We start from the raw sequence: 19,660 nt of genomic DNA, 5'->3' as shown, positions 1-19,660 counted from the left end.
TTGAATCATACGGAGTAAAAAGCCAGGTTTTTTGGTTGAATGGGCGGTAGGGGTTTTGAGAGTGAGATGCAAAAAGCCGAGACATGGGGATCTTCGCTGGGATTTTTTCCCCCTTCGGCTCAAGATTTCCAAAAGAGAAAGAGAACGACAGACGTCTCTGATTGATATTGGCTGGTGTAGCAGTGGCCCATTGCCCTGGATTTGGTAGTCTGGAGGGAAGATCCCTGGTCATCTGCAGCGAGCATCTCGTGGCTTCCAGCGAGGGGACCCCCTTGTCTGGACCGTTTCGGCCGGGTACATTGTAATACAGATTTCAAGGGAGGCTTCCAAGTTTCTGTCGACGACATCAGGTCAGTTTTTTGCCCCGGCCGAGGCTCCATTTGCAGGCAGGTTACGAGGCTGACCTGCGGTGACGATGGCCTCTTTACTGTAGTGTATTGATAGCGTGTGCTGGGTTGCTTCTCTCTCGGTCTGCCGTCATCTCGTCTCGGGCGCCTAGCGACATGGCACACACCGCCATGCTGCCATGCCTTGCCATGGTCATCGACAGCCAACAGACTCCCAAGATTGCATTCCCGATGTTTCCAAGCCCCAAGCCCCCCTCAGGGTTCCTCATTTTAAGGTCCCGGTGCCACTGCCGCAATAGCCATAGCGCTCGACGCCGGTTCGCCATTAGAGCCCGGAGCCCGGGCAGCGCAGCTTAAGAATCAAGAGAGGAAAAAGCAAGCCAGTCGACAAGAGTGAGGCGACCCGTATCTTGGGGGATGGACCTCTCACTAATGGGGGATCCCCTGGACTGGATAATAGGGCCCTCTGGAGTAAAAAGCTCGTGTGTGTCGTGTCATTCTCTCTGTCGAAGAGAGAGCCGAAGGGGGGTACTTGCAGCAAGCAGCCACCCAGCCAGCAGTGATTCTCACGCTTTCAGCGCCTCACACACCCCCGAGGCAAGGATTCCCCAGCGCGGTGATTTGGCAGAAGAGAAGCCCGCGGCAGAGGCAGAGGCAGAGGCAGAGCAGCAGAGACAGGACGGACAACTGTACAAGGATGATAGGGCCTGTCAAGACAAGTGCCCTGGGCTTGTTGTTTGCGTGCAGTCAGTGAGTCGCCCTGTCCTGTGTTGGGGGGGAGGCTTATTTGGAGACCAAGCCCGCTCCCTCTCCCAATCTTTGTTATGCCCTGAGGTCCCTTTTCCCTCTTCTTCTTCTCTCTTGTGCTGTGTCCATCTGTGATCGGCTCTCAAGGTTGCATAACTCGACGTTTAAACCAGTTCAAAACCGTCTGGGAACCATCCCGACTCCCTCCCCTCCCCCAACCAAGACAAGCAAGACTTACGGTGAAACTCGAGGTTATTCGATTCGTACTCGACTCAGCTCTTCGCACGTCTTTTGCATTTACTACCCATGCATTTCCCAACATAACCATCTATTTCGTTTCTTCTTTCTTTTCTTTTTCTCATTTTTCACTTTCTTTGTTTTAATTTCTCATTTTTTGCACATTCGTCTTTCTCTCCCCTCCCTCAACAACCGATCTCCCGGCTTCCACCGCCAACCGCTGGCTCACGCGCGTCCTTCTCCATTCCCGTTTCCCGCCACTCGCATCCGAATCCGCTTCCGGACTCACCGACTTGACTTGGAAAGGGGGGAACCAACCGACAATCCAGATTCTGAATCGTATCTCCATTGTTTCAATAGAGACGAAAGAAGCTGTAACCGCAAACGCAAACGTTTACAGAGAAACCCATCACAAAGTGGCGTTCCATCCTTTACCCCCTATGTGACCTCTTCCTCCATCCTTCCCCCCCTCCCTCTTCCTCTTCCTCCCCCTTGCACCTGTCAATCTAACCCACCCCGGCTCGAGTCGATGAGCATGTCCCATGGCATTTCGGGTGGATGACGGGGGTCTCTCGCTTGGTGCTACCGGCCCCGACCCGTATGTCGTCGGCGGCAAACGGAGGGTGAGCCACTCGGATGGCTGCGATGGCTTCACTTTCGGTCCAAAGAGGAAGAGGTTTGACGACGACTACTACGAATACACCAACATCGATGATGCACTTGCACTTCCATATGATGATGCATACAACAACAACAACATTCCGCCCGTAGCTGGACCTAGCGGTCATGAGTCGCCCGCTTACCCTTATCCTTTTCATTTGCATCACCGACATGGGTATCCGCGGGCCCATTACGGCGGCGTCCACCAACACGCCGACTATCCCTACGGTCGCTCTTATAGCTCCCCTGCAGAGGACGAGGTTCCTCACCACGACGACATTGAGACTACTCCTCCGCCAATTCATCCCCCCGATCTCATGACCCTCAACAAGCTCGGTTTTCTCGTCATTCGCGAACGTTCGCCACCTCCCGAGGATCACGAGTTCCCCTCTATTGACGCCGGCCTCGACTTTGGCTCGACCCCCGAGCCCCGGCCGGCGCCAGCAGCTGCATTCGGCCCGGCACCCGTCCCCGAAGCCTGCGCTATGGAACGCACCGAGTCCGGACTTTCCGTCTCTTCTGATACGACACAGCACTCACTCGCCAGCCTTGCTCTCAAAGCAGAGGACAATGGCCTCTCATTATTGAGCGACCTTGCTGCCGCTCGCCTTGTCCGGGACCATGTCGCCGGCTTAGGCTCTAACCGCAGACGGCATCGCCGTTCTGATTCGCGGCACGGCCGCATCCTCCGGACTCTCATCAACCCCAAGTCTCGCGCCGCCGATTTTCCCCTAGATGAGGATGCCCTTCGCAGCATCTTCTCTGCCGCCAATGAACTATTCTTCTTCAACACCCTCGCCGGTCGTGTTGCTTGGGATTGGAGTCACCCTGCCAGTGCCCAGTATCAGGCACACATCGTCGGTACCACGGCTGTGCGACGTTCCCCTGTCAGCGGGTTCGAGACACTCATTGTGTTGTCTTCGCCTATTCTCAAAGACACCCAGTACAACCGTCGCCTACTTATTTCGACATTTCTACATGAAATGATTCACAGCTACCTCTTTGTCACATGCGGCCTCAAGGCCAGCCACGATGGCGGACACACCGAAGGATTCCGCCAGATTGCCGACACTATCGACAACTGGGTAGGACGAGGAAGCTTGCGGCTGAGCGAGATGGACGCCGACCTGGAACACTTCCGCGAACGCCCTTCTGTCGCCCACGAACAGCACCAAGTGCGCAGCCGAAGTGCTGACGACCAACGCAAGGTGCCTTGGCGATGCGAGAGATGGGATGGCTGCTCCAGGCATGACTACTGCGAGCCCCGTCCACGACCACACCCGGATCATATCGACTGGGAGTGGAATGACCGAGAAGGGCGCCGAGCCCGTGATCCTCGAAGGAGAGCCTCACCATTTTACTGAAGATGTAAATGGCTCTTCCAAAGATTATCTAACCATACGTTTCTTGATCAGGGTGGTACACAACCACATCCTGCTACTATAAGCCATGGCCTACATCATGGCATATCGTTATTATCATTATCACTTTATCCAATCCGACACCAATGGTGTCAAGCCGGACCAACCCTTTTACGAACTACTCTTCGAGGCACCGACCTCTGTACTCATACGATATCCCCCTTTTTACACTGAAGCGATCTTGGGCATCCATCATTCGAATACTGGGCGTTGAAAATTTTTGGGAGCAATGAGCTCAACTCACTGGGTTTAACTTACGACTGAGGAGAGAAAAGTCAAGGAAGCGGGAATTATTATTATCGAAATACCTATTTTTCAGCCGTGGCATTTTTCCAAGCGGCTGCTTCAACTCGTTTTCTATGTTGTTAAGATATCAGATTTATTATACCTTTTTTATTTCATATTGTACGGCATTGATCATCAAGGTAGTAAGCCAAGATTGAATACATCACCGTCACCAAAAAGAAAAAAGTGCACCTTGGGCAAAAGTGCAAGTGATAAAAACAAGGATTTGTTCAGCTCCATGTGTGATATGTGATGATCATTAGATGTATCCATGCAAAACAACTGTCAGATACCGGGATGTGATGCTCGGCATGTTTCGACGCCACCAATGCAGACAATGCTGATCATGATACCCTCAGATACAAGGGATTCCGCCAAGGATGATTCCCAGCAGCGGAAGTTTGACACCCTGGTTGGACGGTTCGGCGTAGGCGTTCAGATGAGGGAATCTGCAAATACCCTGGAGAGACTGACCATGAAGGGGAAATAAATTGGCAGAAATATAAATAATTTTACCTCACAATAGATGATTTTCATTAAATCTAAGATTATTATCAAAGGTTCAAAATGGAGATATCAGTATAATTTTTTAATTGCTATCTTAATAGTAGATAATTGTGTGGGTAAGATGATATCTCGAACGCGGCTTGGTTGAGATCTTGCCTGTGCGCCTTGGTTGAATCACGACGTGCCACAATTAGCTACGTGCTCGCACTACTTAACAGTTGCAATTAAGCTCCGGTAGAGGTACGTTGGTTGACTTATTCGTTCTGCTTTTGATTCACTACTCCCTCCTTATCTACGCTATTAGATTCTCTAGCCCAACACATTCTTTCACATGTCATTGTGAAAAGGTCAAAAGCTAAACGTTACATGGCTCGAGGACAATCATCAATCTATCCTGCACATATCATACATCTCAAATGACCTTGCGCTATATGGTATCCGTGGTCGATCCAGAGACACAGCCAGACTTTGTCAACTAAAGAGCTCAGTCTGACAGGCTCTTAATAGCATGGTGGATGCAGCGGCCGATGATGCTGGACCATTTCAGACCGTTGATATAGTCCTTGGCATCAATACTCTCATCCCAGCCGGGGAAGACAGCTTCATGTGATTAGCGGGATATTCCAAAGTGTAGATTAGTCAAGTACTTACCACCAGCGTAACCAGTCCACAGGCCGGGTGCAAACACGACATGCTTGAACCAGTCTCGTCCATCAAGGCCACCCTCGTAGAGGAAGCTCCTCTCGAGTAGCTTGTACCTCTTGTTGAGCTTAATAACAGCTTTCCCCAGACGGATCCTCTCAATGATGTTCCACCATGGAATGCCTTCCTCAATTTTACGAGTGACTGCCTCGGCCTCTTCATCGAGTTCAGCAGCCTTGAGGCGGAACTTCTTTAGTGAGTGGCGAATACCCTTCAGGCTCTCCTTGAACTCGTCTTCACTGCCAACAACCGCACCAGCAGAAACACTGCCTCGGAAAGCGAACAGCTTGTCGCCGCTGAGGTTTTCGGGGAGGGGCTCAAACTTGGCCTCCACCTTGTTGAGATAGCCATCCAGAGCATCAGCATACTCGGTGGCGCTGAAGGGGATGATGATGCTGCCAGCCAGTTTGGCGATAGTCAGACCCAGGATCTGGGCCATTGTTCTGTGATATTTGAATCCACGGTCGCCATACTCGCTCATCCAGTAGAAGCTGTCGTAGTTGCTGTGGTAGTGATAGACAGCGCTGTGGCCGTTGTACTTGAAGCCAAAGTCAATGCTAGGAATACCTGCATAGTCTTGGAAGGCCGTGAAGTCGCTACCGCTACCCATGGTCTTGATTCTGCCATCCCAAAGATCCCCAACCGTCTGTCCAGGGACAGTCTGGTTTGGCGAGGGAACAATGCTCGTGACATCGCGGATAACCTGGTTAAGAAGAGGGGCCGCCGAGGCGGTGAATTCAGGGCCGTCCACGCCAACGTCAACATTGACATAGGCGACACTAGCTCCCGAAAGCCATGGGAGAAATTCTTCAACCCATTCAGTGCTTCCGATGAGAGAGTACTCTTCACCGTCCCAGCTCGCAAAGACGATCGTGCGGAGGGGCTTCCATCCTTCTTCGATAGCCTTTCCAACTCCACGGATGACTTCATTGATGACAGCAGAGCCACTGTTCGGATCACCAGCTCCGCCGGCGATCCAAGCATCTCGATGGTTTCCGACAACAATGACCTCATCCGGAATGCTGCCGTTGACCACACCAATGACGTTCCAGAGAGGGGTAGTAACATATTTCTGCTCGTTGTACAAGTTAACAACAACGTCGTCGGGTGTAGGGCCAATGTTGTATTCAACGCCCTTGTATCGCAAACCGAGATTCTTGTTCCAGTATTGGTTGAAGTCACTAGACTTGGGACCGTGGCCATTGAGAGCCTTGAGAATAGGCAAGGCGTCGCGGTATGAGATTGGGATAGACGGGATAGATGGGGTAGCATCGTCGACAGGGACGCGAGGAGCACCAGGCTTGGATGGATATCCAGGGGTAGATCTAGAAAGTCAGTCCACGTTTCGACGTCCAGTGCAGGGGGACATACGGGTCACCAGGTCGAATGCTCAGGAACTCTGCACTTCCGCGCTGGACACTGCTTGGGTTTCGTGCAGGTCCCTCAGGATAAGGCTTGTATCCATTCTCTTCAGTTCTCTCGCCATCATCGCCGGGATCGCTGTAGATGAGGATACCAATCATGCCCAACTCCTGAGCGCGCTTAACCTTGAGGCCACGGAAGATTCCTCCATACTTGGCAATGGCGATCTTGCCCTTGAGGTCAATACCGGCTTCGACGAGATCCTCAAAATCCTTGAAGGTGCCGTAGTTGACGTAGACGATGGAAGCAGTGACGTTTCCGCTGGCAGCATAGCCGTGGAAGATGGGGACGCGGTTCTCGAGAGATGTCGTGGGGTCCTCGGAGATGACATCTTCTTCGAGGGAAGCCTTGAAGGTGGCAGTCCAGTCGTTTCCGTCCTTGGACTTCTCCAAGAGAGAGACGCTCGAATCGACAGGGTAGTTGATATAAACATCATAAGAGACGATTTCTGACTTGACTCCGAATTCCTCCCAGCGGTCTCTTGTCCATTCAGCCTAGGAGATATGAGCTTCAAGTCTTTGGGTGGTGGGGGTATAGCTGCTTACCTGAGAGTAGTTTTTACCCGCCAGATGAGGGCCTGAGGTGTAGTATCGGCTCCATTCCTCGGCCTTTTTAGGGTCAGGCGTATCGAACAGGATCCGGTCCAGGTCTTCCCGGCTTAGAGGCTGTCCGTGAGGCCAGCCACCGGGTTGACCACGGTGGTAGCGATGAGGCCAGATGAACAGGCCGTGGAAGATGAAAGAGGCGAAACCACAGATAAGAACAACCGAGCTGGCGATAGTGAAGAAGCGACGCCAGGTCTGGTGTGGGTACCTCCTCCTGGGAGGACCGACTTGGACGGTCTGAATGAGAGGGGTCCTCTCGTTGGCCATTTTCTCCTGGGGAGTAGAGCTGAGAATCGGGGTTTAGTAAATGTTGACCTAGAGTTGGGGCAGAGGTCGAGCTCGAGATGACGACAGCCGGAAAGTGGAGGGCGTAGCTTATCAGGTTCCAAAGCACTCACAGGTTGCTCATGGTGAAGACGTCCTCGCGGATAGTGCTCCAGAAGTCGTTAAAAATCCGTCATCCGATGGTGGCCGCGTATCTATGGCCTTTGATGTTGTTGTTGGAAGTTGAAGTGAGAGAACTTCGGGCTTGGACCTTGAGAGTTAAGAGAGCTAAGGCGTGATGTGATGGGCGATGACGTTTCAACGGGAGGGAGCTTATTGGCCAATCGCGGCAGGGTTTCAGCCAGATGCTTAGAGTAGAAAGTGGTACCGCCCTTCACCAGCCACTCACTCAGTCTTAGGATGGAATTTGACAAGACTTGTGGCTTGGGATGCATGCACACAGTCACTGACACCATGTATATAACTGAGATGTTCTCAATATTATGATAAGCTCAAGCAGATATACTCCGTATATATCCTGAAGATAGGATCCATTCCCATTCCCATAGGCGACCGGCAACCGGCCGAGCACTTTTCCCCGGCTCGGGCAACAAGCGGGGGTGGGCGGGGAGGCGTTCGGGGCTGGTGGATGACCAACACCCTGGCGGTCTTTCCCATGTCAAACCCGAAGATGGAGGTCCGCTTTCGGGGGGGGCTTGCCCCAGAAAAATCAGATTACACCGACAATCGCCACTTGCAAGTTTGGAACTTTCAACAAGGGCCCCGGACCGTGATGTTTTACATGGTCAAGTGACGGTGTAGGGGCCCTCTTCTTGTCCGAGATCCTATGCGTCATGGTTCGCATATCACGGCAAATGTCTCGCTTGTTCTTGTCTCGCGCGGGGAACCTCTGCTGGCCTCAAAAACGGCGACTTGAACTAACAGCCGAAAGGCGTTCCACACAACGATGGACGGACGTTACGGCCGATATCCATTGTATGCGGGCTGCGCGCTTGTGACCCTTCCTTCCCGGACCCTCCACACCCACAGACGAGCTGCCGCTCTCCAATGATCGGCCCTTGTCCGCAGAATTGCCCAAAGGATCCCCCTGTCGCGGCGTCTCGCGGTCGACCTTGGGGGGTTGGATCGGGGTGGATCTGCCCGAGAGATGCACATTTTCTGCACGGCACGGGCTGGGCCAACCCGTTTCTGGTCAGCATTGGCTTATTAACTAGAGGTTCACCTGAATCTTTGTGACCCATACCTTGGCCTGGCTTCATTCTCCGTCTGCCTTGACTTAACCTCGTCTTGTTTTCTTCTCGGTTGAAGGTTCAGACTGCCGGCGTGTTTTGCTCTGGAAAGAACATCGAAGCCTAATACAGTTTCCCTCTCAACTACGCTTCGTACAACTTACACAAACTGCTACAAGCACTGGCAGAATCTGATCCGCGCTTTTCCCCACCCGCGGCCCCCAGATCGTCTTGCACCATCGAACCATGACAATGACGACCAAAGATAAGCCCAAGCTGCCCGTCCAGCAGCTGGCGATCCTGGGTAAGTATCAGAGTCGTTTCTGTCGCTACTATAGTTATTCCTAGTCATACTCCCAAGTGGGCGTCCCGAGGTCAGTGCTTGGGTACACAATCGAACGATTCTCTGCAATCATGACTGTGCTCCTTCTGTGGTCTTCTTGTCTACCAGTGCGAATACGTACCACCGTCCCTTTGTTTTGACAAGAATAACTTCTCATCGGGCACAGAGGCACTCTAGCAGGATGGTTCCAAACATGACTCTTGAGGACATCATGGTCCGGTTCACAGGTACACTCTGTTTCATCCGTTGTATATGCTAACATGCCGATAGCCGTTGCCAGAATCGCCGAGCCCATGGCCTACACCTCTGTCTTTCCATACCTCCCCTCTATGGTCAAGAGTTTCGGTGTCAAGACAAACAAGGTCGCTCGCTGGGCTGGTATCACCTCGGGTGTCTTCTCCATCGCCCAGAGCATCACCGCTGTTGGCTGGGGAAAGGCATCTGACACGTATGGTCGGAAGCCCACCATCATCACCGGTCTCTTGAGTACCATGGTGTGCTTTGTGATATGGGGCATGTCTACGAGCTTGCCGATGGCCATTATCGTGCGAGCTATCCAGGGTGGTGGAAACGGCAATGGTACGTGTGCCTCTTCTAGTTGATGTTCTCAACTAACAGTCTTCTAGTTGGTATCATCAGAACCATGGTGGCCGAGATGGTACCAGAGAGGGAACTGCAGCCCAGAGCCTTCAGTATCATGCCTTTAGTCTGGAGTTTGGGTTCTGTCATCGGTCCCAGCTTCGGAGGCTTCTTTGCTGAACCGGCAAAGCAGTACCCAGCCATCTTTGGAAATATCGAGTTTTTCAAGCGTTTCCCTTTTGCCCTTCCCAACTTGGTATTGACCATCTTCTTCCTCATCTCCGCCACCAGCGCAACGCTGTTTCTCCATGTAAGTCGAACTCTTTGGTGAAGCTATTCAGACTAACAGGGCCTAGGAAACACTCCCAAGCAAGCGAGGTCATCGGGATTGGGGTCTTTTGGTTGGTGATCGCATCAAGCGCACCTTGAGACGCTCACCCCCGGCTCCCTCAACACGCCGAGCTTCCTTTGTGGATGGAGAGGCTACTGCCCCTCTTCTCCCTAGCAAGGTGATCCCAACGAAGCACAGCCACGAGCCCTATGGTCAGCACAAGGAGAGCGTTTTTACTCGCCAGACCGTCATCAACCTCCTTGCTTATTCCTTCCTGGCCTTCCACTCAGTTGCCTATGATCAGGTCCTCAGCGTCTTCTTGTATCACCCGGTTGAGGACAAGACCCCCGAAAACTTCAAGTTCCCGTTCTACTTTTCTGGAGGATTTGGGTTGGAACACGGCCAGATCGGGTTGATCTTCACGTTGTACGGCATCGTCTGTGGTGTTATCCAATTCCTGCTCTACCCCCCGATCGTGACTCGGTTCGGAGTTCTGCGATGTTTTAGAGTTTGCTGTAAGTCATAAGCGTCATACAAAGTGTGGTTTGATACTAATCTCTTACAGGTCTTCTCATGCCCCTTGTGTACTTCCTCACCCCGTACTGTGTGCTCTTCCCAACGGCCCAGGGTAGGCTCATCGCCCTCTTGGTTGTTCTGTTGATTAAGGCGGCCGCTATTATCGTTGCCTTCCCCTCAACTACTATCCTCCTCACAAACTCTTGCACCTCGCTCCGCGTGCTGGGTACCCTGAACGGATACGCCACCACCTTCAGCGGCATCGGCCGAGCCCTAGGCCCGGCCTCAACCGGCGCTGTCTTTACCTGGGGCGCCGACAACGGCTACATGGTCACGCCTTGGTTCTACCTCATGTTTGTGGCCATTCTCGGTGCAATCCCGGCGTATATGGCCGTCGATGGCAAGGGCCCTACTGCTTCGGCGGAGAGCAGCGATGCCGAAGATGATGAGTCAACGGATTCCAGCACGCTGCTGCTGCCGGACGACTCTGCCATAGCTTCGGATTCTGAAGATGAGGACTTTGAGCCCTCAAGTAAGGGCAAGTCGCAGCAGAGCTACGGAACCATGAATGGAGAGCGAAACTAGGGGTGTTTGTGACGAAAAAAATAAAAGGGGTGAATGTTTGGGGTGCTGTGGAAGAGGGACGCGATAGTTATTTGGCACACCAGCTTGGTTGAATGATTGGGTAAGGTGCTGGGAAAGGTATTTAAAGTACACTTGCCTGGGCATCTATTTTTACATCTTATGAGATATATACAAGAACCTCATCTAAGGCTTAATATAAGGATTAAAGAAACAAGAAGAGACTTTATCTTAAAGTTGATGATTTTATGATGGGTTTTATATATGAACTATCAAGAGGATTTACTAAGAATAGCCAGAATGGCAACCCAGATACGCAAGTTGACGTGTTAATATGGTGTATATCAATGCTCTCTATTCGTTAACAAACACCATGACACACTTCCCACATATTCAGTTGCAGTCGACATTTGAGACAGACATCTCCATTTCTCATCTATCTCTATTATCATCGTCCGCGTATCGTCTTGTCTGAACAAAAAAGGACAATCCCTCCTTGTTCGCTTCCATAAGTCTTGACCCTCTCTGTCTGATAGCCCACCACGGCCAGTATATACGGACTGCCAGAATCTATGTCTTCACACCATGCGTCATCAGCAGCGCCTTGTCCAACGCCGTATCCATGCTTCCCTGCGTGCACACATTACCCAACAGTCCCTTCCATTTATCCTCCTTGATCCGCCTGTCTCGTCTTTCAGAGAGACACCCTCGACATCAACCCCCGGCCTTGTCCACCAAATCCAAAGATGAGAAACTGGGACAGCCAAAGCGACTGTCCGATGCCAAAGTCGGCACTCAGGGGGTATCAAGCGCGTTTCCGTTCGTCAAAGGCGAAATCCGGAATCTCAGCGGCTAATTGCAAGGTAATTACGAAAAGTCATCCGCCCTCCCTGACCTGGCCACGTTGTCCAGCTGCTGCACCAGCTCCTTGGACTCGCGTACCATCTCAAACGCAATAGGAGGTAGTGTTTGAACCCACATGCGCCACTCGTGAGAGTTGGTGTTCATGCCGATGTTAGCCATATCTTGGCCCTGGTCACCAGACTCAAGGAGTCGAGCTCTGTAGTGCGTGAGTTGCGTTGCCATCTCGGCAAAGCCCGAGGATTGTGTGTCCGAGATGATTCTGCCCACAATACCCGAGATAGATCCAATATCCATCATGATCTGATCCATATCGGCGTCACCACGAATGGTGTTGACGAGTTTCTGGACATCGCCCGCTAGAAGGGCATTCTGATCTTCAAGGTAGAGCTGAGGTACAAGTTAGCTAGCTGCTTATCATTGTTTAATAGGGAACACTAACCTTGAGATCTTCAGCGGCTCGGGGATCCGGTTGGGGTGCTGCATGTCCGTTGACCGGCTTGCCGCTTGGGACCGCAGGAAACCCGAGCCCGATTGGTACCGCGCTATCCTTGGACATGGACCTGTCATGAGAGTAGGGATCTCTGGACTGCCGGGGGGAAGTTATAGGGCTGTAGGCCGATGAGTCTACGCTACCACGGGCGCCGAGGCCTTGGAAGGGTCGAGCCGGGGGGAGCGTACCCTGAGAAGCGGAAACCGGGCCGTTGCCTACGGGGGAGAAGAGACCGCTCGAGTCCACAGGTGTCATGGTTCCATCCTCCTCTTCGTCGTCCAATTCCTCGGCTGGAGTGATCCGGATCTTGACCAGGCGGAGCAGATCCACGATGGCAGCCGAGAGATGCGAAGCGGCTGTGTCGAGCAGGGAGACGGGGGATATTCCGGCACCGGCGGCAAAGTTCTTGGAGGCTGTGATCAGGCTGTTGGCGGTAGATGAGACCTTGGACCTCAACTTGGCCTGCTGCTGGGCAAACTCCTCATCATGGTTCTGGGCTCCCTCGATATCCTTGGTAATGCGACGGACGCTGACCACGACTGACTTCATAGCATCAATCACCTTCTCTGGGTCGTCAGCCCGTGCCTTCTGCAGGAGCTCGTCAACGGCGATCTGGAACTTTGTAACGTGGACATCCTTAATAAGGCCATGCTCGTCGACAAATCCCTTCTCCCGGATGTGCTTTGCAGCGTCGTACTCCATTCCAATACCGACAGACGATGAGCGCATATGTCGGAGCTGCGTCTTGGCGCGAGCGTAGCGGTTCCTCCATTCGTGAACCTCCTGTTCAAGGCGCTCAATCGTCTTCTCGAGCTCGGCTTGTCGTTCGTATGTTGAGCCACTTTGCTGGGATAGGATCCGCATCTCTTGCAGAAACTCTTGAGCTTCTTTCCGGACCTCCTCTGTTACTAGCTGTTGCTCCCGGAGCTCATGTCGGAGCTCCTCATTCTCTCGCTGCAATTCCGAGTCTGCAGCACCGGGTTCAATGCTTCTGGTGGGTTGTGCGCTCTGTGCTGCAACCACCTCATCCCTGAGCCTCTGGGTCTCGTCTTCATGGTCATCCCGTACACGCTGCAGTTCTTGCTTCATCGAGTCGTTCAGATTTTGCGCCTCAGCCAGCTTGTTCTCGAGGTTGAGCCGGAGATCGCTCCATTCTTGCTTCTCGAGACTGGTTGCTGTTGCTCGTGACCGCTCCTGGTCCAGAGCTATGTTCATCTCCTCTTCCTTCTTCTTCATAGCATCCTCCATACCGTCAAGCTTCTCGCGTAATTCTCGTACCTGGTTTTGATAGTCTTCGATGAGCTTCTTATCGGCCTGCGAATGGTTAGCCATTGAGCCCTGCTGGCAAACATCGCCAAAACACCCACTTCCGAGGTCACACCGCTCTCGGCACTCCGCTTGCTCTCGCGATTGTCCGTAACCTGTTCTAGCGCAAATGAATCGCCTTCGCCGTCACCCTCGTCGTCTTCTTCTAGCATGGTACTCTTGTTTGGAACTATGGTGTTATTCTGGTTGAGCTGCTTTGGTGTCGGTCTTCCATAATCGCCATTGGGGGCACCTGGTGATGGTAACCCGTAAGCATCTGTCGGTCCAGGGCCTCTCATAGATGGAGCATCAGAGGGCCTCCTCATGCGGCTTTGACCCCTTGGGGGAAATCCATTACCATTAACCGGTGTGCCCGAGCGGCTTGCGGGAGCGCCCCGGATAGACATGGGACTTCCTGACCGAGGGAGGTCGGCCCCGACGAAGCGAGGGAATCTGCGTTCGAGCTCGTGGTAGACATCGGCCGCGAGGTCGCGGAATCGGGGTGGACCTAAGGAAGAAAGCCTCTGACGAGCCTGGTTTCGCTTCGGGTGGAAGTTCTTTTCGGGGAGTAGAAAGGCGGGAGGGCCGCTGGGAGCGTTCGGGGGGGCTCTGGCGGCGGCCTGCCTCCGGATCAACTCGTCGAATACGTCGGTACTGAGCTCGTAGAACTGGACGGAGGAGAGACGGAGTAGCTTGTCTCGCGCCTTGTTGGGTTGCTGCTTGTGATTGGGGTCACGGGTGTTGAGGAAGGCGCGCAAGGCGACGTAGTGTTCACTGAGGGTGGCCTCATCGAGATCGCCGCGGACACTGTTGCGGCCGCTGTCGCTGCGAGCGTACATGTTTGTGCCATTGCTGGATCGGGCGATGGAGGCGGGAGGTGAGGGACCACCGGTGCTCCTGGGACCAGGAGCGTTGGCGAAGCCGTTGATGCTCATGTTGCTGTTGGAGCCACCCGAATTCGGGGGCGAGGCGAGGTTGGATCGACCGTTGGGAAAGGGGCCGTCGTCGGCAGCCTGGTACTTTGAGACTGAGAACTCGCTACCGACTACAGAGACTGGGGATAGCGGCGCATTGCGTCCCGCACTGATGCTCATGATGGTGAAAGGAAGTCAAGAGGAGACAGGAACGGAAGCTCAAGGTGGTGGTGCCGGTGCCACTGCGCAGCGATGGAGGGAGACGGAACAAGCAAGCAAGCACCAGTCGCCTGTCTCATAGAGGACGCCACGCGGGACCGGTCGAAATGCAGGTGTGTCGTCCTTGGAATCGACGGCCAAGGCTCCCCCACAAGGTTGGCGTCTTTCGGGGGCGTTCAGGGGCGACAAGCCAGTAGCGCCAAGATCTCCGGGCGGCCGAGAGGGACGACGACGACTCGAGAGTCGGTCAACGACAGTCTCGGGGAGAATAATGATGCGGAAGTGTGAATCGGTGGTGATAAAAAATGGGTAAGGTATGGAGAAGTAACGGGCACTGCACTTCGGGAGAGCAGGGAAGGATAGAATGGAGGATGGAACTGAACTCTACCGTTCCTTCCTTCCTTCGATAACGAAGAAGGCGAGCGACTCCACGAATCCGAGACCGAAGCGAAGCGAGCGAGCGAGACTGGAGGAAGGAAGGGGGGATGGGGATGGGATGAATGAATGGATGAAAGCGTCCCGTTACTTTCATCCAAAAGGGGGTTGGGGTTTAGCTTGATCGGTGAATCAATCAATCAATCAAGCATGGAAGGAAGCAATGGAAATGGATGGATCAACAGGTCCCCTGACTCCACCACCAAGAATAGCGTGTGCACTCCATAACAGTGCTGTACTGTGCGCTGAACCCTCTCCCAAGTTTTTACCTGTGATGCTGCTTTTGCCAATGCATGCTTGCACAGTCAGATCTCGGCGGGAAATGAGCTTCTACATTGGCTCGGTCTTCCAATACGCGGGACGAACATGACATGGGCAACAGGAACAGGCCGCGTCTCCCCCTGGACAGCAATTAATTGATTGTTCTTGGACCGACTGGACCGCAATTTCTCGAACCCACACGACAACACCACGCCTGCATTCACACTCCCGCAGATGCCGCGTGCGCGAAGCCAGCTGAACTTGTTCTGCAGCTGTCGTCTCTTCTCTGCAACCCATTCGATAATCATCACCAGATTGCATCACACCAGATAAACTCGACTGAGAGTGGTTGCAGAAAATGGCTGAGATGGAGGCTGCCTCTGGCTGCGTCGACGTTGGCGCAAGGGGCAACCAGCCAATCTCGATGCAGCTCGTCCACCCTCTTCTAGCGCCCACAGTGTGCGCCGCCCTGAGTGAACCTCCAATCGATCCCTGCACCCTGGGGACTTGCCCCTGAAGCCGAGGCTGGCTCGATCCGTGATTCGCTGCTTCATCCAAGCTGGACTCGCAAAGCTTAGCGGCTTGCCGAGCGAGGCGCTGGGGACGGGATCCTAGAGGGAGCCACCCACTGGAGCAAGGTTGCCGTGCTGTCAGACTCGACATGAGGAGTGCCGCTTTAACGGGAGTTCTCTTATCCTCACCGTCTAATATGGATGCCCATGAGAGACACGCAACATGTTATTACCGTCCCGAAGCAAAGAAAGACATGGATCTTCATTAAGTTACTTTTACTAACAAAGACATACAAGTTTCCTTTCCGGAAGTCAAGTCCAAGTCCATCTCCACGATGATTCATCTCAGGTCCCATCATTCCAAGGCTACGCACCAAGAAACCTTAACCAAGCTTCCATATCCTCAGCCAGCTTATCACCAATTGCCTCATCGATCACGCCCTCTTGCCAGCTTATGTCCACGCAGAGCTCTCTGCCCTTTACGCTGATGGAGCTGATATGGAACACGGGCGAGGTAATCTCGCAACTCAGCTGAAACACGGCTCTCTCGATCTTCCAACCGGGACCCTCCACCTCCCCGTCTAGAGTTCCCAGGTTGGAGACACCCCATGCACTTCCTCGTGGCTTCTTGAGCTGGTTCATCTTTTGTGCTCGCCAGTCTGGGACAAACTTCATCAAACCTAGCAGGTCGTTGTTCATACCGTTGTCGAGCTTCTCCTGGATCTCTTGTCTAGTCTTGGCTGCGGCAGACCAAACGATATCCTTGAGCACACCCATGACCTCGTTCTCGGAGGATACTCCCTTCGCCTTGCTTCGGATTTCGGCTAGGAGCTTGGAATCGAACATGTGGAAGGAGAGGCTGAGTTCATTATCCATGGTTCTCTCGGGCACATGCCACGGATATTCCTTGGGTTTCGTGGGCATGAACCGACGAGTATCCAAGGCAGTAATGGCATGCATCGTTTTGGCGTCCTCCTTGTAATGCTCCTTGCCCTCGTCTAGCTGCAGAGCCAGGGATGCCAGTGGCAGTGCATGTAAGAGACCGGCAATGGTAGTCTTGTGTTCTCGGCACGCACTGACAACCTTCTTCACTGTCGCATCATCAACCGAAAATGTTCGGAACTGGGTCTTGTATGGCTCCTCGCGGATCGGGGCCCAGGTTGCGTGCGTAGAATCACCCCACACGAGGAATGGGGGTCTGCGTTCTTTCCAGATGGTTGAGAGGGCAAATGTTAGCGAGATGGGGATATTGACAAGGCTTTCTGGCGGAGGAGGGAACCTGTCGGCCACACTCTCAAGATGGAGCACCGTTCCTTCAAGAGAAGGCAACTCTTCGTTGATCCTGGGATCATTGAGGTTGCGCAGCAGGCTTTGGTGGAAGATCTTGCCGGACACACCATCCACATTGGCATGGTTCCAAGCAAAGATAACCTCGAGAGACGAGAGGTTCCCTTCTTCCCTGAGAACTGACATCCTCCAGCCAGGCTTGGATTCTACATCAGCAAAAAAGGTATCAAGCTGGTATAGAGTCACCTCCCGCGAACGAGCCATGCGGTCCTGTGAAGGCTTGACTTCTTCCCACTCAATGTGCGCACTCAGATCAACGGAATCAAGCTCGATCCAGGATGGTACAGCCGAGTCTTCGTTTAGAATGCCTACTTGCAACATCGGATGCTCAAGCACTGTAAGAGCCATGGCCCGGTGGAAGGCATCCTGCACTGCTTCGAAAGAACCTTGATCGGTGAGCTCTTCCGGCAGCCTGTAGTGGCATGCTACAACGGTAGCAGCACTCTGGCGTAAAACATGTAAAGCTGAATGGTAAGCTTCACTGGTATGTTGTTAGAATGAGGCTGGAAGGTGACGTTTAGACAGGGCCATACTTGTGGCTCATTGGCCGGATGACTCTTGGCTGTTTGGCGGCCGTCCGTGGCTCGCCATTCCGTTGCGACGCCATTTGATGGATGATCTGATGATTGTTACTGGAAAGAGTGCTGTTGGGCGAGAATTCTGAGTGAACTCTGAAACCTCATACCACATGAAGTCCATCTCTCTTATGTTGCTTACACGGTGCATCTTAAGCTTACGGAATCCGCGGGGTGCCGACGGCGCCGCGGACAGCCGCGCTCGTTAAGACATACAAGATGTTGTTTCTGATCCAGCTTAAATAGATGCCTAGATAGGCGCAAAATCATAAGAAGGATTTGGATGCCTGCCAAGCCCCATATTTGTTCAATCCTCTCGAGAAACTGTTGCACTTACTACAACGCCAGAGTATTCAAAGAATTACCTAACTCATTATAAAAAAATTATAAAATAATATACTAATTAGGAGATTTTGGTATATTTTTGTGATAGTTTATTGGTTATATTTAGAGAGGGATGCAGTAATATATTTGTCGTCGTGTCTCGTCTTTTTCTTGACCCAGGTGACTGACTGCTTGGCAAGACGTCTAGGAACGAACGAGAACTCGAAAATGAACAAACCAGGCACGTATCCTTGCTTGGCAGTTCCGTTTAAGACTGGACTCTTCCTCATCCCAGAGTTCAACCCGTTAACCATTGACCCCTGATCTTGTTAGTCGATGTCAATGAAGCAGCGCTGGCGCTAAGCCAAATGCACAATGATCCACCCCCGAGAGCTTGTGGCGTCGAACCTAATTTTAGAGGCGGACGTGCCCTGTCCATCTGGAGGCCTTCGTCGCTCATCCATTCTCATTACGCGGCATGTAAGAGGTCCCTCTGGTTGCCTCTTGGACTTGGACCCCCTGGATAGGCGCCCGGTCAAGTCAAGAAGAGAGAGCGAGGGCCCGGGATTCGATGTCAAGGGCAAAGCCACTCACAACCTTAATCTTGGACCAAGACACGCGACTCAGATGATGCAACAACCGGCTTCTGATAGGCGAGTTGACATAGACGCAAGACACCGTTGAAGAAAGGCATTTCTCAAGGCGTCATTTGGTCTCACTTGGAAAGCCGTCGTCTAGCAACCAGGGGGGAGAGACCCGAAGATCCATTCAAGCACCGATCTAGAACATTTCGCGCGAGCCAAGAGTCAGGGGGCAGAGAGCATCTAATAATTCTTCTCGAATGCCATGGCAGAGTACCATGGTCTAAGTATTTTCATAAAGAACCTAAAATGGTCATAAGGATAATCATAATAAGACTATGGTTTGATGATCTTTGATGCACTATTTTATTATCTTTGCACCTATCCTTAGATTGCCTTATGAGGAGTTACTGTCTTTGTGTCCTGGTGTCTTGTCATTTCTTGACCATCTCGACTTCTTGACGGTCTAGATCCGTCACTCGGATTGGGTCTCCATCTTTCGCATGTCGTTGGTCCCGTAAATAGGGGCACAGGAGGATGAGTCTGACTGGAGCGTCGTCAAAACACGGGTCAACTCAGCTGGTGGGATCAGCACCACGGCCTTGCAGTGGATGGGACGGGTGCAAGATTCGGATCGATAAGCGTCTCCATAAACAGCACGTTGCAGATGCAGCTTGCGAGAATCTTCATTGCGTTATGAGGTTGATCATGATCAACGGTCTCTGACTGCCTATGAAAGTCGTGTGTTCAAAACACTGTGAGGGTCCATCAAACGCTGGCGTTGTGATCTGCCTCCTGTCCCTCGATATCATTATTACAGCGGGAACATCAGCGGAACGGCCGGCAATAATGACCCGTGGGGGCTCTACTTCATGGAAAGTCTAGGCCGGAACTGCGCATGTCTGAGGTGGCTCACGGAGCCATGTCCGGGCTCAGTCTGCATGCTCACACGAATGGGCCAGAAAACCAATTCACCGGTCTTGTCGGAGATATCTGTTTGTGCTCTCCACCACCTCGGCTCATGATGTGAGTTGA

The 19,660-nt window shown here is 52.7% G+C and overlaps 5 protein-coding genes across 5 annotated transcripts; 2 read left to right on the top strand and 3 right to left on the bottom strand.

The window, feature by feature from the left end:
* Nucleotides 1-1,873: 1,873 nt before the first annotated feature.
* On the top strand, nucleotides 1,874-3,355 carry NECHADRAFT_75217 (uncharacterized protein; the record flags this gene model as incomplete). Its single annotated transcript, XM_003054418.1, has 1 exon — nucleotides 1,874-3,355. The coding sequence occupies one exon, from the start codon at nucleotides 1,874-1,876 to the stop codon at nucleotides 3,353-3,355; it is 1,482 nt and encodes a 493-aa protein (XP_003054464.1).
* Nucleotides 3,356-4,688: 1,333 nt separating this feature from the next.
* Nucleotides 4,689-7,200, bottom strand: NECHADRAFT_30822 (uncharacterized protein; the record flags this gene model as incomplete). Its single annotated transcript, XM_003053714.1, has 4 exons — nucleotides 4,689-4,804; nucleotides 4,856-6,231; nucleotides 6,278-6,822; nucleotides 6,874-7,200. 4 exons carry the CDS (start codon nucleotides 7,198-7,200, stop codon nucleotides 4,689-4,691), a joined length of 2,364 nt encoding a protein of 787 aa, XP_003053760.1.
* Nucleotides 7,201-8,693: 1,493 nt separating this feature from the next.
* On the top strand, nucleotides 8,694-10,666 carry NECHADRAFT_13627 (uncharacterized protein; the record flags this gene model as incomplete). Its single annotated transcript, XM_003054417.1, has 5 exons — nucleotides 8,694-8,751; nucleotides 9,061-9,369; nucleotides 9,417-9,679; nucleotides 9,726-10,215; nucleotides 10,266-10,666. Coding segments are annotated over 5 exons (1,521 nt in total), but the record flags the coding sequence as incomplete, so codon positions are not given.
* Nucleotides 10,667-11,283: 617 nt separating this feature from the next.
* NECHADRAFT_65796 (uncharacterized protein) lies at nucleotides 11,284-14,551 on the bottom strand (the record flags this gene model as incomplete). The annotated part of the gene is made up of 3 exons (XM_003053713.1): nucleotides 11,284-12,049; nucleotides 12,102-13,466; nucleotides 13,520-14,551. The coding sequence occupies 3 exons, from the start codon at nucleotides 14,549-14,551 to the stop codon at nucleotides 11,666-11,668; spliced, it is 2,781 nt and encodes a 926-aa protein (XP_003053759.1). The 3' UTR covers nucleotides 11,284-11,665.
* Nucleotides 14,552-16,164: 1,613 nt separating this feature from the next.
* On the bottom strand, nucleotides 16,165-17,871 carry NECHADRAFT_75213 (uncharacterized protein; the record flags this gene model as incomplete). The annotated part of the gene is made up of 2 exons (XM_003053712.1): nucleotides 16,165-17,589; nucleotides 17,863-17,871. The coding sequence occupies 2 exons, from the start codon at nucleotides 17,869-17,871 to the stop codon at nucleotides 16,165-16,167; spliced, it is 1,434 nt and encodes a 477-aa protein (XP_003053758.1).
* Between the last annotated feature and the right edge of the window lie 1,789 nt (nucleotides 17,872-19,660).

The sequence above is a fragment of the Fusarium vanettenii genome, assembly GCF_000151355.1.
Source record: "Fusarium vanettenii 77-13-4 chromosome 1 genomic scaffold NECHAsca_1_chr1_3_0, whole genome shotgun sequence".
Classification (NCBI taxonomy): domain Eukaryota; kingdom Fungi; phylum Ascomycota; class Sordariomycetes; order Hypocreales; family Nectriaceae; genus Fusarium; species Fusarium vanettenii.
Note: the sequence above shows the minus strand (reverse complement) of the source record. Positions and strands in the feature narration are given on the sequence as shown.